The following is a 16,145-nucleotide window of genomic DNA, read 5'->3' on the forward strand; positions in this document are numbered from 1 at the left end:
TGTAAACATTAAAATTAGAAATACTGTAGGAATACTTAAATTGACTTATTGCATAGCTAAACTCTTTTTTTCTGCACATATCAGTCAAGAATATCTCTATTTAAACTTGTTGAAAATACCATGCTATTTGTTCGCATTCAAAAAACGTGAAAATAGCATTACCATATAGGTAATGATTACAAACAACTACAAAGATGCATTGTTCTCAAGAAAGCTTAAATGGACCAAAGGAGCTCTAAAATATATGTAGACAATAAAAGATGTCAACATTCTAAACTTTAATAGCATTAACATATTTTGGCGATGAAAGTTTTCATCAAATATATTCTCCATAAACAGCCATTCGTGTTGTGTATTAGTGCGCTAGAGGGCGGCCGCAGTGGCTGAATATGCTGCCATTCAGCAAACGAAGAAGCCGATTCTCACAACTGCTTGGGCTTTTTTTTTTTTTCCTTCTCTCTGATAAATATACATTTCTGGTCCACACTCCAGCACAGTAGGTGGCGGATATGCATCTTAAATGTTAGTTGCCACCCGCTATTATAAAACAAACCAGAATGGCGAACGCGGGAAATGAAGTCGTGTTTAAAAAGGTATATTTCAATACGTTTAAATGTTTACGTTTTCAACTTTAACAAACAGTTCGTGATAAGATATCAAGTTGAACATATTAGGAGGATCATTGGCGTTTTCATGATACGACGGCGTTACAGCGATCCCCATTTTTAATGATAAACATTCTTATGTTTTCAAGGAAACTGTTGCTAAACTTTTGGCACGCTCCTTCAAGGAGGACAAAACCAAAGGTGAGACAGTTATTTTTGGGAAATAGTCAACCACACTCAGGGTTCAGAATATTATATTTGCTCCACTTGTCAATGTGTGGTACAGAGACGGAGACGTTATTGCTCAAGAAACTGTTGTGCATTTAAATGAAGTTTTTTTTAGTCATATAGTGGCATGTTCAAGTCAGTCTCTTGTTTATCTTGGTCATAATGTCAAAACACACAACGATCTTGTTCTTCATTTTGTGGCCAGGAGTGTGTTGCTACTTTCACATATCCAAAAAATAAAACGCATTCCTTGTATTCCCAGCTAAACGTCTGGTGGTAAATTTTGCATTTATGTAAAAACACTGAGTTTAGAGATGTTTAGAGTGTATTTCTGGGTTAAATGATACATTTAAAGAGGTAAAAATGTGTGTTACATTTGTGCAGACAGGAAACTGAACTAGTGATATTATCTGTGGCCCATATTTTACAGACTAAAACAAGTATGTGGTTCACACCTAGTTTGTCCAACCACTCCCAGTGGTCTTGATATAATGTGTATTTGAAAACCACATAATCTCACATATTGTTTGTCGGTCCATTTTATTTGCCCGTTTGAGTCCCCTGACATTTGAACACCCAACGCATGGTGCATTCAAATCATTTCAGAAAGATTGTATTTACAAGTTGAACGCAGTTGAATTGGGGAAACAAGAGTTTCTAAGTTAGGGGTGGTAAATTTGTTAAAATTAATGAAATTATTAAGATTTTTTCAATCACAATAAACCTATCCAAGCTGCATGTACAAAATACAATAGTATTGTACAGTTGCGATAGAATATGTTACGATTTAATTTACTGCACCTTTTTAAATTTAATAAAAACACAAAATATAAACGCACAGATGCATATTCTTTATTCATCTTTATCTTTTCCAGTTCACTTTAACTCAACTCAGTTTGGTTAATTTAAAGTGTTTTATTAAACCACCCTTACATTATTGATTAGTATTTGTTTTTGTATACGTGTGTGAGGGTACGGATAAAGACAGAAACATAATTCTCAAGTGAAAATGGTCAGCAAGATCAGGCAGCTGAACAGTATTCAGTTTTTAAGTTTTTCTTCCACAGTCAGCAGTGATGCTGTCATACTTGTAGCAGAGATGTTGAAAGTATTTGTTGAAGGTAAGGCAAACTTTTTCATATGCAGTCATTTTGTGCTTCGTTACATTACAGTGTAATATAGTTTCCTTCAGTATTTGTAAGACAATTGTCTGTATGCTACAGAGGCGACACGCAGAGCTGTAAAACAGGCCGACAGTGAGGACTGTGACACTGTTGATGTTGAACACTTTGAAAAGATTCTGCCACAGCTGGTGAGTTTATGCATGTGCTTGATGTATCTGTAGTTTAAAAAATAAATTATTTATATATATATATATATATATTTTTGATTATTTTGATTACAAATAATTTATGGTCATGTTATTTGTCCCTCTGCTAAGAATTAATTTACTCAAATTGACGAATGTAAAATAATTTTTTAAATATTTATACACATTTATATTTCTATAAATAATTTAATAAAAATTTGTAAATATTTATTTTTTTTCAAAGAAAAAGGATTTTGAAATGTTACACAGTTCTGTGCTCTTTTGTCAGTTGTTTTTGCGCTTTTAATAAATTGTAAAGTATTAGCTATTTGTCTGTCTCATTTTGTGTATTTTCTGTTCTGTAGTAAAACTAATTTCTCAATGTATTAATATGAAATTTCCTTTGCAGCTTCTTGACTTTTAATTTTGCTGAGGAGCCAGCAGATGGCGACATAACCTAGTTCTGCTGAACCTGAACATTCTGGACTTCACTTTGAATGTTCGCACATGCTTCATTCTTTAGACGTTGTATTAAAGTGTATTAGATGTATGACTGATTTAATAAAAAAACAAAACTGCTATTTTATTAAGTTATTTTACATGTCATTCAATACTCATCAGCTTTCATATTGTTTAGCGGTTTAACTACGTGCCCCCTGCAGTTTTCTGTGACGATGGGCCGATTGGAATGCCTGCTGGGTAACAGTGCTGTTATTGCCTCCTGGTAAAGAGGTCTCGAGTCTCACCCCGTGGCTCTGCAGGCCACCTGTGCTCTGCTCAGCGGCAGGTGCTTCCAGCATGCTTTGCCCTGCTCCCCCATCAAAGCCTCTTGAAGCAGTTGGAATTGATTAAAGTAATAAGGGAGGCAGCAAAGACCCTTAGATGATGACAAGTGGCAGGAAAAAGAAGCACCCCCCTCCGGCCACTTTGAAGTTCCCCCCTTCCCCTCGCTGTCCTGCAATGTGGTATAGTTGAAGGTGTCACGGAGGTGAGAGGGCACAGGGCGGAATGTGTGTGTGAGTCTGCGTGTGTGTGTGTGCGCGGAGAGAGTGTCAGCCTGTTAAAATTATTGCGACCACACGCATAGTTGTTCAGTTTTAGTGGAAGCATAACAAAACAAATTGGAACCAAAGAACATGACACAGGAAGAGAGGGGTGTAATTTTGAGTGTAAATAAACAAGACGTCGAGTCGCTCAAGGGGGCTCCCAGTCCTTCATCAAGGCAGAGAGAAAGCTTTTTGCTCTGATAATTTCACTCTTGGAGTTAGTCGAACCTGCCGCCAGTGAGTTTCCAGTTGTGATGTTAAGGGCTTTGCTTGAATGGGTTTGTTATTAGATAAGCAAAGGAAAAGGAAAGATCAACATGTTGTATTTTGTTAGATCCTGTAGTTAAGAGCAATAGCAAGACATATTGTTTGCATGTTGGAAACAAAAGTTATTTGCTTAATTTTTGTATTTTTTCAGGTCTGGAAATTTAATTTAACCCAAGGAATTTCTGTTATGTGTATATGTATGTGTATATATATGTGTATATATATATGTATATGTGTGTGTGTGTATGTATATGTATGTATGTGTGTGTATATATGTGTATATATATATATATATATATTATACACACACACATACATTTCTAGTAATGTTCAGCTTTAAATATTTCATAGGAAATTGCAGTAATACTTTGCTTAAAGCCTATATGTATTGCATTATAAAGGTATTCCTAATGTGTGTTGTAATGCATTATATCTTTTCATTAAAAAAAAAAATGTATCCAATGTTAAAAGGCATTATACAGTTTGAGGGTTTGTTTGTATTGTTTTAGTTCTTATACTTTTTGAAGAAAAAAAAAAAAAAGTGTGACAGAAATCCAAATATCATATATCCATGTGAAAATCATGGATGTCTGCTTAAAATGTGGGTGTCCTGTTCAATATTATTGTACTTTTTATCGAACATAACTGCTTTATAAAATCATACATCTTTGAAGTTCACTTCAAACTTTGTAATTAAACTTTACTTGGCAAATACACGTAAACAATTTTCGTAGGAATTCATTTTTACTAAAAGCATTTCTACCTTCATAATCACCCAGTTTTACATTTATTCCAGTGAACATACTGTAGAAGATTTTGATCCCTTTTCTGACTTTTGAGAAGGTTTGTCCAACCTTTTCAGAAAGAAGCAGCTTTTACCTGATGAAAAATCCTTCCCGTTAAAGGGGTCCATCAGTATACTTGGCATATTTACCATTTGTGAAAAAAAGTCAATTTAATAGCAAAACATCTTTGTTTAATTACTTTGGGTGGTTCTGTCTTTCAAGAACAGCTTTGCTTATTTATATGAGTCATTGGAAGTTATTTCAAACGACTCATTATTGTAAAAGTCTTGGTGTTAATTATGCAGAATTAAAAACAAATTTCTAATTCCTTTACAGATTTTTGTTCTCCACTGCTCATCATTTGCATCCAAATTCATGCAGTCTTGATGATAATTGCTGTTTAATGTTATTAAATAACTAAATTCATTTAGATGTATCACTTTCAACATGTTCATGGTATACATGTCTATTCTGAGAATATATTTCTAGCCTGTCCATTTTAGTTTTCTGTTTGGCATATATGATCATTGTAACTCCTTGTGCATCTTAGTGGAACAAATTACCTCTGAAGGCAGCAATATTAAACATTTGAAAGTAGTTAAGACAAGAATGGAGGAGTGGGTTGAAAAGAGTAATGAGTTAAAGCTTTTCTTGATCCTACATTAAAGACTGGGAGTGTCAACAGCCATTCCAGACGCTTTGGAGAAGCTCTGGAGCGCTGAGCACTTTCCCTGTGAGACAGAGACTGATCCGTCTCCAATTCGACAGTAGAGCTTGGATGCGTCTACACATAAGTCAGCATTCAGGTCTGTGGTTTGTGAGTAAGGCAGTGAATAAGATATGATGTTATGAAGGCAGGAGTTACTACGGCGTGGCATTCTGACTAGTAAGGAGATCAATCTTCTACAGTAGCTCCATGGGATTTCACCCCCCCCGAATTTCCTTTGATGTATTAGTAAATCTCATTAAAGAGAACATCTTTATCGCTTTGTCATTTCTGCCAAAACATTAACTCCTGGAATAGTTCCTCAAAGGAATATTCCAGGTTTGTGGTGGGAAAAATAAGTAACAAGTAATAAGTTACTGAATTGAACACAAAATCATCCATCTGAAGATTGTGGATTGTGTTACAATGAATAACTTGCCTTGTTTACCCATTTAACATGATTACAGCAATAGAGCTGAAAGATTGGAAGTGACATTGCGCTGACAGGGGTCTCATTCACTAATAAGTTGTATGCATATTGTTCAAAGTGAGAACAAAGTTAGAGAACAGGAGAACTGTGGGTATATTTCTTCTGAAAGGATAGCATATACATTTTCTGGAACACTTTGAAATATTTTTCATCCTTTATAAAGCTTGAAATAATCAGTCCATGTTCAGTGTCATTATTGTCTTTCAGAGTTTCTCTTTGTCTAAGTCTAATGTTTCTGGCACGAGATGACTGTGAGCAAATGTTGACAATCTTCATTTTTGAACTGTTATTTTAACTTGTAACGTGTTGTTTTAATGCCAGTGTTGTAGTACAAAATCAGAATCAGACATACGTCTGTCTAGAGTCTGAGTTCAAGGCAATATTTTCATGGTCTTGGACTCTTGTGTGTCTTGCGGAGGTTTGCGTGACAATGACATTCATCCCAAAGGAAAGTGTATACACTGTTTAAATCATTCAGACCCTCGTGAGGTCTCTGTCTTTACTTGGACTTGGTCTGGATTACAACTTTGACTAACACTAATGAACAATATATGTAATTTGAGACCTTACTTCAAATAAGACAGTATTATTTATACCTCTTACTTTGAAAGTGCACTCAAGGACTGTTTGTAAAGAACTTTAGTTTGTTCTTTGTTGCTGAATAATGCCACACTGGAACACAGTCACCATGAGACTGATGTCATAGAGTTCTTTATTTCTTTACTTTTTCAAGCTCTACATTATTAGGCCGCTTGTCGAAGTCATAAAATATACTTCAATCCAATCCAACAATTGTTGTCTTTATACTGAACTGGACACATGAGCTGCCAAAAATTTCAAAGAGAGTGTAAAATAAGTCTGGCAGTTTAGGTTCTCCATAAAACTTGCAGCGTATACATAAAACAAGTCACAGTTTGCTGACAAATTTCCAGGGGTTGTAGAAATAGTCAATCAAACTGAAGACCACTCAATATGGTCGAAGATATGAGAATCAATAGATGAGTCTGAGCGACATAATTTTCAAAGATGAATTTGGAAAGACCTACATAAATTGTTCCAAGGTAACGCCCGGAGAGAAGCTCACTGTTTGCCTTTGTGACCTGAGCGGGGGCCGTAAGCAGCCTGGCCTGGCCTCTGAGGGGCCTTCCTCCAAAGACTGGCTAGGCTTCAACAGGGAGCCTCAGGCTCCGTGTTTGTGCTGATAAGAACATATCTGGCAGCTTCACACAGTAGGGCACTTTGCTGGGATCACTCCTAAGTGCTTTTGGCGCTTGGCTGTTTGTCTGGGGCTGAGGTCGGACCTCTGCTGTGCTCTACCTATTGGCTGGTGCTCTCGAAGCCATGGGGGGCGGAAAAGACTCTTCCGGAACAAGCGAGGTGGATGATGGGGTCAGCGACCTTGGCTTGCAGCTGAGGAGGGGAAAAAGTGCACAAGAGATGAACAATTAGGCTGTAGACTGGGCTATTTCTGGAGTCACTCTGCCCTTTCTTTTGGTAGTAACCACTATGCAAGTCCCACTAGATGCCCAAGGCGCATGCAGTAACAAGAAGGTAATCCCCTTACATAACACCAGCCTGTAAGTGCCTTTCCTTCAATTAGTTTCGGGGAGGCCTCTAAAAATAAAGAGCTGCATTGACTTGTGACGTCAGAAGGTTAGGAGTGACTGGGGCGATGGGTAACCCAAATTAGAAGTGACTTTTCTGGAGGTTAGCAGAGCACTCTATTTTTAGGTCTTTCAAAGGTTGAAAATACCACTGCAGAGGCCCTGCATGTACTTGTCCAAACCTTAGTAGACCTAGTGCATCATAATGTCATGTGCTCCAGATCATGAAAGGGCAATGGCCTGGTGATATTTGAAAAGGACCAACTAATGACTGAAATCTCTTTAGGAGCCTGCAGGGCGCTTGTGGTGAACACAGTATGGAGTCACACCATAGTTAGGCCTCATCCATTAGAGCTAAGGTTGGCGCGGCATTGTTTGAGAAAGTGTTAGATTGTAACCCATCACTCTTTACAGCATTCATATATCAGAATGTAGTTTAATGATGGGTTATCAAAATTATGCTAAATGGGGAATTGTACAGGAAAAGTATGAGATTAAAAAAAGACAAAAGTATCATAGAAGTACTAGGACTTTGTGTAAATAATGGACCAAAATCTAAGCCTTAATTCAGTTGCAAAGTTGAATTGTGTTACTGATTTCTTATTGTTTCCATTAGTGTTCTTGTTTGACTTTTTAGCCAGCAATGCAGTTTTTACAGCATACACTGCTCTCAACAAGCCACCAAATAAGATAATTTCAGGTTTCAAAAGAACAGATATGTGAAAGTTGTGAGAGACTTTTTACATGATGCATATGGCAGATGCTTTTATCCAAACTGAAAGAATGCCTTTCAACCCTCATAATACTCAACAATTTTGGTACTATAGAAACATATTAGCTGAGCTCCCACACTTTTTATTTTTATTTTTTTACATAATTATGGGCCATTATTCAAAGCATAAACCATAAGATATGTCCACCCTGTCATGGACATATACATTACTGTTAAATACGTTTTCATTGCAAAATTAAGATGAAATTATATTTTCTGATAGGTACGATGTCCCTTTTCTAAACAGGGTTATTTGTTTGCTTTCAAATGATAAATACATAAAAGATTTTATGTAAACCATGTGTTTTTAAAGAAACTCATACAATTCACACATGTATTTTTCTCTTATTTGGAGAAAACTGATATATTTTAATGCAGTTTTTTGTTTGCATGTTATTGCCCCCACACCTAGTTATTGAACACACTGGATTATACAGATATGATTGAATTATTATTTAAAATATTATTGTAAAATATCAAGATGACAGGGTGGACCAGCACATTATGGTGTGGACACACAATGCAGAACACACAAATCATGACAAAATGTGAAAATGAAACATTTATTCTACTTCTAAAAAAATATATAATAATAATAATAAAAAATAATATAATTACATCCTCAATCACATTGATATACCGACCCCTCCCCATTCATTTTCATTCAGTCCACCCTGTCATGCATCTGTCCACTCTATCGAGTCTAAATGGCTGACAGGGTGGACATTTTGAGCTTCAATTAGCATATTAGCTTACAACAAACTGTGACTAGCTAAATATTTAGTCTGGTTGTTGAAGAGAATTTGGTATATTTAAACTTGCATATTTTGAAAATACTGTATTCTAATCACTTATTTTATATTTTATACATATTTTATGCCGACAGGGTGGACATGTTAAGCTTAGGAAAAGCAAACTCAGACGAAGAAAATTTGTCAATTGAAAAGTCACCAACTTATTCACCTAAGCGGTTGAAATTCCCGCCACTGAAGAGACAAAAAATCTGTTGTGCTGATGTCACTAAAGGGGATGACCTTTTCTTAAATGGGCGGCTTTCCCAACACGGCAGGGTGGACAACCATTCAAGGGACATGAGCAAACTCTTCTTTTTTATTAAATAAAAACATAATTTTTATGACCAAATAATCAATACACTCAAATTGAGTTTAACAAATAAAATTGACAAAATATGAATAGAGGACAAAAATTTTAATTTTATGATTTGACTATTCTACTCTCAATCAAATTTAATGAGCAGTGCATGGGACATAGCAAAATAACATGCATCCTCTTTCACGAAACTAAGAAAAATCTAGATAAATCTAGAATCTAAATGTATCTAAAAAGCCAAGTAATGCTTTTGTTATGAATATAAAAACTTATAATATAATATAATATAATATAATATAATATAACAATATAACACACCCTTTCATAGTTATTTTTATGTTAAGTTATCATGGCAAATGAGTTATGTACAGGACACCAAAAGGCACCCTACGGTGATATTGACCAGTACATATTTTGTCAGTTCTTATGATTTCTGCAAAATATTATGTTGCTGCTTGCACGTTTTGTGACACTTAAAGTGAAAAGCCTTTGAGTGGTGTTAAAAGTGCAGTTATTTATTATGTGGTTATATCTGAAACAGATGGGTGTGAACCTGGCAACATTGAATTACTTGACATTGCTTCTTGCACGTTTTGCTACACTTTCCAGGGAGTGGCACTAAAAGGTTAATATACCATATACACTAATCCCTTCTCTAAACCTAACCAATAGTGTTAACAAAAGCAAACATGCTAAAACCACATTTGGTGAAGCAGCTATGTCATTTTAGCTTGTTTCTACAAGTCTTTGGGTTTTTTATTGTGACTTGTGTTTCACGGGACTTGTACCTGAAGCATTGCAAGTGATGTACTGTACCGGGTGTGCTACCAAGCAAGTATACTGTGCTAAAAAAACTAATACTTATGGAGCTTATGTGGTATAAATGCTAAACACTCTGTATCATTTCCTCTGCTGAAGCTCTTAAATGGAAGGGCTAAAATGGTAGGACCAAATTCCACAGGATTTTGTCACCAGACTTCATATTTTGATTTGAGAATTGTGAGAAAGTGCATTCCAGAGAAACAGTTTTTGGTCTCCTACACCCCACATCCCTTCAAAGTACTGACTCTGGAGGGTAAACCCTTCAAAGGGATTAGGACATAGAGATGAGCCCTTCAATGGAATGCACAAAAGATTTGGAATATTTGGAATGATCACATGAATTAGAGTAATTGAGAAATGGGCCTCGCTGCTTTTACTAGACCACTCACATATGGATTATATATGAGGAGATTTTCCTTGCGACAAATTTATCTGCCTGCTGAGCTGAAGTGGCACTCCCACCAAACCACACTTTATACTGTGTGTGTGTGTAAATATATATATATATATACAATACTTTTTGAAACCTCCATTTGCCATTTTAACAGCTCAAAATTTTCTCCTATAATGCCTGATGAGGTTACCGAACACCTGACAAGAGATCAGAGACCATTCCTTCATCCAGAATCACTCCAGACCCTTTAGATTCCCAGTTCCATGTTGGTGCTTCTTCTTCTCTTTAGTTCACCCCACTCATTTTCTACAGGGTTCAGGTCAGAGGACTGGAATGGCCATAGCAGAAGCTTGGTTTTGTGCTCAGTGACCCATTTTTGTGTTGTTTTTGAGGTTTGTGTTTGGATTATTGTACGGTTGGAAGATCCAAACATGGCCCATTATAAGATTTCTAACAGAGTCAGTCACTTATTGATTTTTTATCTGTTGGTATTTGATACAATCCATGATGCCATGTGTCTAAACAAGATGTTCAGGACATCCAGCAGAAATATAGCAGTATATTTCATTGTACACATGGGGTACTTTTTTATCCCTGTGTTCACCAAACCCATCTTGAATGTTTCCAGTCGTGTCTGATAACTGAATATGCTGGAGTTTGTTTTTGGATGAGTGAGGAGAATTTTTCTTGAAACCCTCCCAAACAGCATGTGGTGGTGTAGGTGCTGTTTGACCATTTTATTTTATTTTTTAAGGTTTTCTGACCCCGAGACTCAACTATTTTCTGCAATTCTCCAGCTGTGGTCCTTGGAGAGTCTTTAGCCACTCAAACTCTCCTTCTCATCGTGCATTAGGACGATATAGACATGTATCGTTTCGTAACATTTTATGTTGATTGGAAATTCTTAATTATTGCCCTGATGGTGGAAATGGGGATTTTCACTGCTCTAGCTCTTTTCTTAAAGCCACTTCACTAATTTGTGAATCTCAATTATCTTTTGCTGCACATCAGAAATATATTCTTTGGTTTTCCTCATTGTGAAGGATGATTAAGGGAATTTGGGCTTTGTTTTCCCTCCTATTTATATTTCTGTGAAACAGAAAGCCATGGCTGGATAATTTCATGTTCATAATCACCCTGGAGTGCTCAAAATTGTGAATATAAATGGGAATATACTTCACAGATATTTTACTCATAAGAATTTCTAGGGGTGCCAATAATTGTGTCCAACGTGTATTTGAGAAAAACATTTATTTCATAATGATATTTCTCCCCATTTTAAATTCTTATTATCCAATGAAAGGTTAGATTTTTGTGATTTTTTTTTTTTAAATAAAAGATCAAAAGGATTAACAATGCAGATTAATTTTCACAGCCTTCTTTGATCATATTTACCAAGGGTGCCGATATTTTTGGCCATAATTGTATATATGTGTATATGTGTGTATTTATTTATATACACACACACACACACGTGTATATATACACATATATATGTGTGTAGACATGTATATATGTGTGTGTCTATGTGTGTGTGTATATATGTATATGTGTGTGTGTGTGTGTATATATATACACACACACACACACACACACACCTATATATACACACACACACGCATATATACAGTCATGGCCAAAATATATATATATATATATATATATATATATATATATAGCAAAAACAGAATTGTCACAACTTCGTAAATTTATAAAAAAACTAAATAAAAAATAAAAAATAAATAAGTACATTGCGTAAGTATTCATTCCCTTAACTCAGTACTTAGCTAAAGCACCTGCACAGCCTCAAGTCTTTTTGGGTATGATACAACAAGCTTTGCACATCAGAATTTGGAAATTATCTGCCATTCTTCTCCTCACATCTTCACCTCTCGAGCTCTGTCAGGTTGGATGGGGCAGATGCACTTTTTCAGGTTTCTCCAGAAATATTTGATTGGGTTCAATCCCAGACTGTGGCTGGGCCACTCATGGACATTCACAGAGTAGTCTATAAGCCTACATATTGCTGTGTGCTTAGGTTCATTGATCTGTTAGAAGGTGAACCTTCTGCCCAGTCTGAGGTTCTGAATGCTCTGGATTGGGTTTTCATTAAGGCTATCTCAATATTTTGGTGCATTGAGCTTTTCTTCTACTCTGACGAGTCCCTCAGTCCCTGTTGCTGAAAAACAGCCCCACAGCTTGAGGCTGCTACCAGCACACTTTACTTTTGGGATGGTACTCTGCAGGTGATGAGCAGAGCTGGTTTCCTTCAAATGTGATGCTTGGAATTGAGGTTCATCAAACCAGATAATCTTGTTTCTTAGAGTCTGAGGGTCCTTTAGGTGGTTTTTGTTTTTTGTTTTGTTTCTATGTGTCTTCACTGAGGAGAGGATTGAGTTTGGCCATGCTGCCATAAATCCCAGATCGGTGGAGTGTTGCAGTGATGTTTGTCCTTCTGTAGGTTTCTCCTATCTCCACATATGGCCATGGAGCTCAACCAGAGTGACCATCAACTTCTTCGTCACCATTCTAATCAAAGCCCTTCTCCACCAATTGCTCAGTTTGGCCAGGAGGCTAGCTCTAGGAAGAGTCCTGGTTTTTTCAAACTTCTTCCAATAAGCGTAACGGAGGCTACATGCTTCTATGAACCTTCAATGCAGCAGAATTTTTTCTGAACTCTTCCCCAGACGTGTAGCTCGACGCAATCATGTTTCTGAGCTCTACAGGCAGTTTTTTTTTTTTTTTTACCTCAGGGCTTGGTTTTTGCTCTGATATGCATTTTCAGATGTTAAACCTTTTATTAAGACGTGTGTGCCTTTCCAAATCATACTCATTAAATTTAATTTGCCATAGGTTAACTTCACTTGAAGTGTAGTAACATCTACAAGCAATATGAATGCTCCTGAGCTAAATTTCAACTGTCCCAGATAAGGGTATGATTACTTATGCAATGGAATCATTTAAGTTTTTTATTTTTAATAAATTTGTAAAGATGTTAAAAAGATGCGCTACAACTAATTTGACTGTCGTTTAAATGGAAGTTTTGTATCCGACTAGTTGACTAGTTTAAAAGCTAGAAGCCCCCCAAAAAATGGCAAAAGAAAAAAAAAAACTTTGCGTGTCTATATAGCAGCCTATACTTGAAATACTTTGAATCACACTGTCAAATCCCTCAATGAATTCTGCTAAAAAATATGGTCACGATTATGCCTTATGCTTGCCCCGCGTTATCATTTAATTTTAGGCGGTTGTTAAACAGAAAAAATGAAGAGCATACACTCAACATAAACCAGTTGATAGCTTATTTATTCAGATCGGCTGGAGCAATGCAGAAATGGAAAATCAATCAATAGACTGACAGAATTCTTCATTTTCAAATAACGTTAGCCAGCATATTAAAACACAAGTCAAAAACAATAGGAAAGTTTATCAAGGAATAGGGTCATTCTTCATTTGTGGTAGCAAGTGGTGTCCCTGTGCTGTTATGTTGATAACTTGCAGATCTGGCATATTTTAATAAAAATTTAGATAGAAAACATACTTATTAATATTTCCAAAATGTCCCCTGATCTTGAAATCATCATGATGGCAACCTCCATTTTAGAAAAGTCTGGATTTAGGCTGATTTGTCTGTGGTGTTACTGTCTTTTCTGGTAACACCACAGAGCCTATAGTAACTTGCAATATAAAGTCTGTGGTGTTACTTCAAAACGACATAGAGATGTGGCTGTGTTACCAGTGTTTGATTGAAATTATTTAAAAATCAAAATGTTCTTAGGCTTTCATTTTAATGGACATAGCATATTAAACAAATTTTAAATGCATAGCAATATATTTTATTAGAAAAAAACAAACAAGCATTTTTACAAATTCTGCCTCTCATTTGCAACCCCAATTGAAGAATGACCCAATAGCATTAAAACGGCTTTTAAAAATGTACTTCATGTTGGCTATATTGTCTAAAAACAAAACAATGCTCGTTTTATTTACTCAGACCATGCGCATTTGTTCAGTGAATTTAACGTTAACGTGGTCTGGCGAAAGACGGGACTAGAGGCGATTCTGCACTCGAACTGAAGTCACAGGCAAGCAGAGAGATAACTACAAGCAAGCAGACAGTTTTGAAAAGAGCCGTTCTTCGGTCCTGGAGGGCCACTGTCCTGCAGAGTTTAGCTCCAACCCTAATCAAACACACCTGCCTGTAGCTTTCTAGTGACCTTGAAGACCTTGATTAGCTGGTCCAGGTGTGTTTGATTAGGGTTGGAGCTAAACTCTGCAGGACAGTGGCCCTCCAGGACCGAAGTTGCCCATCCCTGGTTTAGAGGAATAGACAGCGTGGATGGGATCGCGGACTGCAGCGACGGGTTGTAGTGTATGACATGATTGATATTTGCTGGCTTTGGCTAGCCTCCAAGCTAACGCATACGTGCCTGTATTGAATATGATTACGCATCGCTCCAGTAGAGTTATTGTAAGCCAATTTGACATTACACAGTTTACACAAAACATTCCCGTTTCCTTCTAATTCAAAATAATCCCACACCTTGCTGGTCTTTCACGTGGTCATTTCGAGCTCGCCGCAACTGACAAGAAAACACATGCAAGGTCTGAGGTAAAAATGTAGTTTCCGCCCAGATACACTTTTAAAAATATTTATTTTGATATGTATCTTTTCAAGAGTTTTATTTTAACTTATTTAAAATGTTTTAAATGTAACGTTAAAATGATGGTAATTTAAATGATAAAATCGTTTGGTTTTTTTTCTCTCGTGTAATCGACTTGTTTTCAGTGTCGACTAGTAGGAGCTGTACCGTTTAGTCGACTAGACCCGCACATCCCTAGTTAAAAACCTGTTTTTTGCTTTGCCATTATGGGATATGGAGTGTAGATTGATGTGGGAAAAAAAAGTAATTTAAAGCAGTTTAACATAAGGCAGCATATATACATATATGACATGAATCTGAAATGATGACCATAAAAAAATTTGGAAGTCTCAGTGGTGAAATACTGAGAATGTGAATACTTTATATTAATATTTGTGACTAATGTTTTGCCTTATTGTGGTTAGTAAGTGCACCTGTTGTATAATTAAATTGTATCGGATATAAAGATTTTTATTATTATAGGAATACATAAAACCTCAAAAGAATCTGAATGTTGAGTTAAGAAGGAAAAATTGAGGTGCTTAAAAGCAAGGCCTCTTTTTTGCTTGTGGCAAGAGACCAAGGAGACGCTGTTCAAACCACTTTTACGTCTCTGTGGCAGGAAATCTAATAAAACAAAGAGTGAGCAGCTGAGGTGATTTACCAACCTGTCTTGACATCAGAGCTGAAATAAAGCAGAGCTGTTGGAAATAGGTTGGTTTGAGGGAGTAAGAGGGTAGAGCTGTTACTCACGACACACTCAGATGGTCCGCAGAGTGGTTCAACACAACGGTAGAAATGTCCCAACCGCAGATAGATGTGTTTGCATTTCTTTAGACAGACTGCTTCACAGACTGGAAATGAACTTGTTATTAAGGTGCACAATTAATACACTGTACAAAAAATAAAAAAATCTTATATCTATAGGTATAATGATAACATAATGATATAATGTTAACATACCAAGCTTCTTCAACTAAGAAAATGTTTACCTTTAAATGCAGTGAGAAATAACCATTATAATGATGCAGGTGGTAAAATAGAAAGTCACTTGATGCATCAGTTTGCTGAAAGTAGCCTGTACATAAAACGTGACCAAGGTTCGTATATAGTCTGTGTATAGGGTCATGCTCACAAACACAATCAAGTGCACACGGCACCAAAATAATGCAATTAACTAAATAGTATGGAATGTAACACAAAACACCCACTGATAGCAAAATATAAAGGAAATCAAACTATTAAAATAAAGCATAATTATATGTGGCGTGTCATGCAGGGACTTCCGGGAATGACGTTTTACTGTTTTTCACTGTAAATTGTCTGATAGTTAGTTTGTATTGTTTTCACTTCCAGAAAACATA

At 36.2% G+C, this 16,145-nt stretch overlaps 1 protein-coding gene across 1 annotated transcript; it reads left to right on the plus strand.

The window, feature by feature from the left end:
* Window positions 1-444: 444 nt before the first annotated feature.
* On the plus strand, window positions 445-4,180 carry cenpx (centromere protein X). The gene is made up of 5 exons (XM_058770218.1): window positions 445-593; window positions 755-806; window positions 1,901-1,954; window positions 2,057-2,145; window positions 2,552-4,180. Exons 1-5 carry the CDS (start codon window positions 558-560, stop codon window positions 2,564-2,566), a joined length of 246 nt encoding a protein of 81 aa, XP_058626201.1. The 5' UTR covers window positions 445-557; the 3' UTR covers window positions 2,567-4,180.
* Window positions 4,181-16,145: the final 11,965 nt, after the last annotated feature.

This window comes from Onychostoma macrolepis, chromosome 03, assembly GCF_012432095.1.
Source record: "Onychostoma macrolepis isolate SWU-2019 chromosome 03, ASM1243209v1, whole genome shotgun sequence".
In the NCBI taxonomy this organism is placed as follows: Eukaryota; Metazoa; Chordata; class Actinopteri; order Cypriniformes; family Cyprinidae; genus Onychostoma; species Onychostoma macrolepis.

Excerpts from the sequence above, each read along its gene's own strand:
- cenpx (XM_058770218.1), top strand. The coding sequence starts at position 558 with ATGGCGAACGCGGGAAATGAAGTCGTGTTTAAAAAG. Across the intron at positions 807-1,900 it reads CAAGGAGGACAAAACCAAAG|TCAGCAGTGATGCTGTCATA; the intron begins GTGAGACAGTTA and ends TTTCTTCCACAG. Across the intron at positions 1,955-2,056 it reads GTTGAAAGTATTTGTTGAAG|AGGCGACACGCAGAGCTGTA; the intron begins GTAAGGCAAACT and ends TGTATGCTACAG.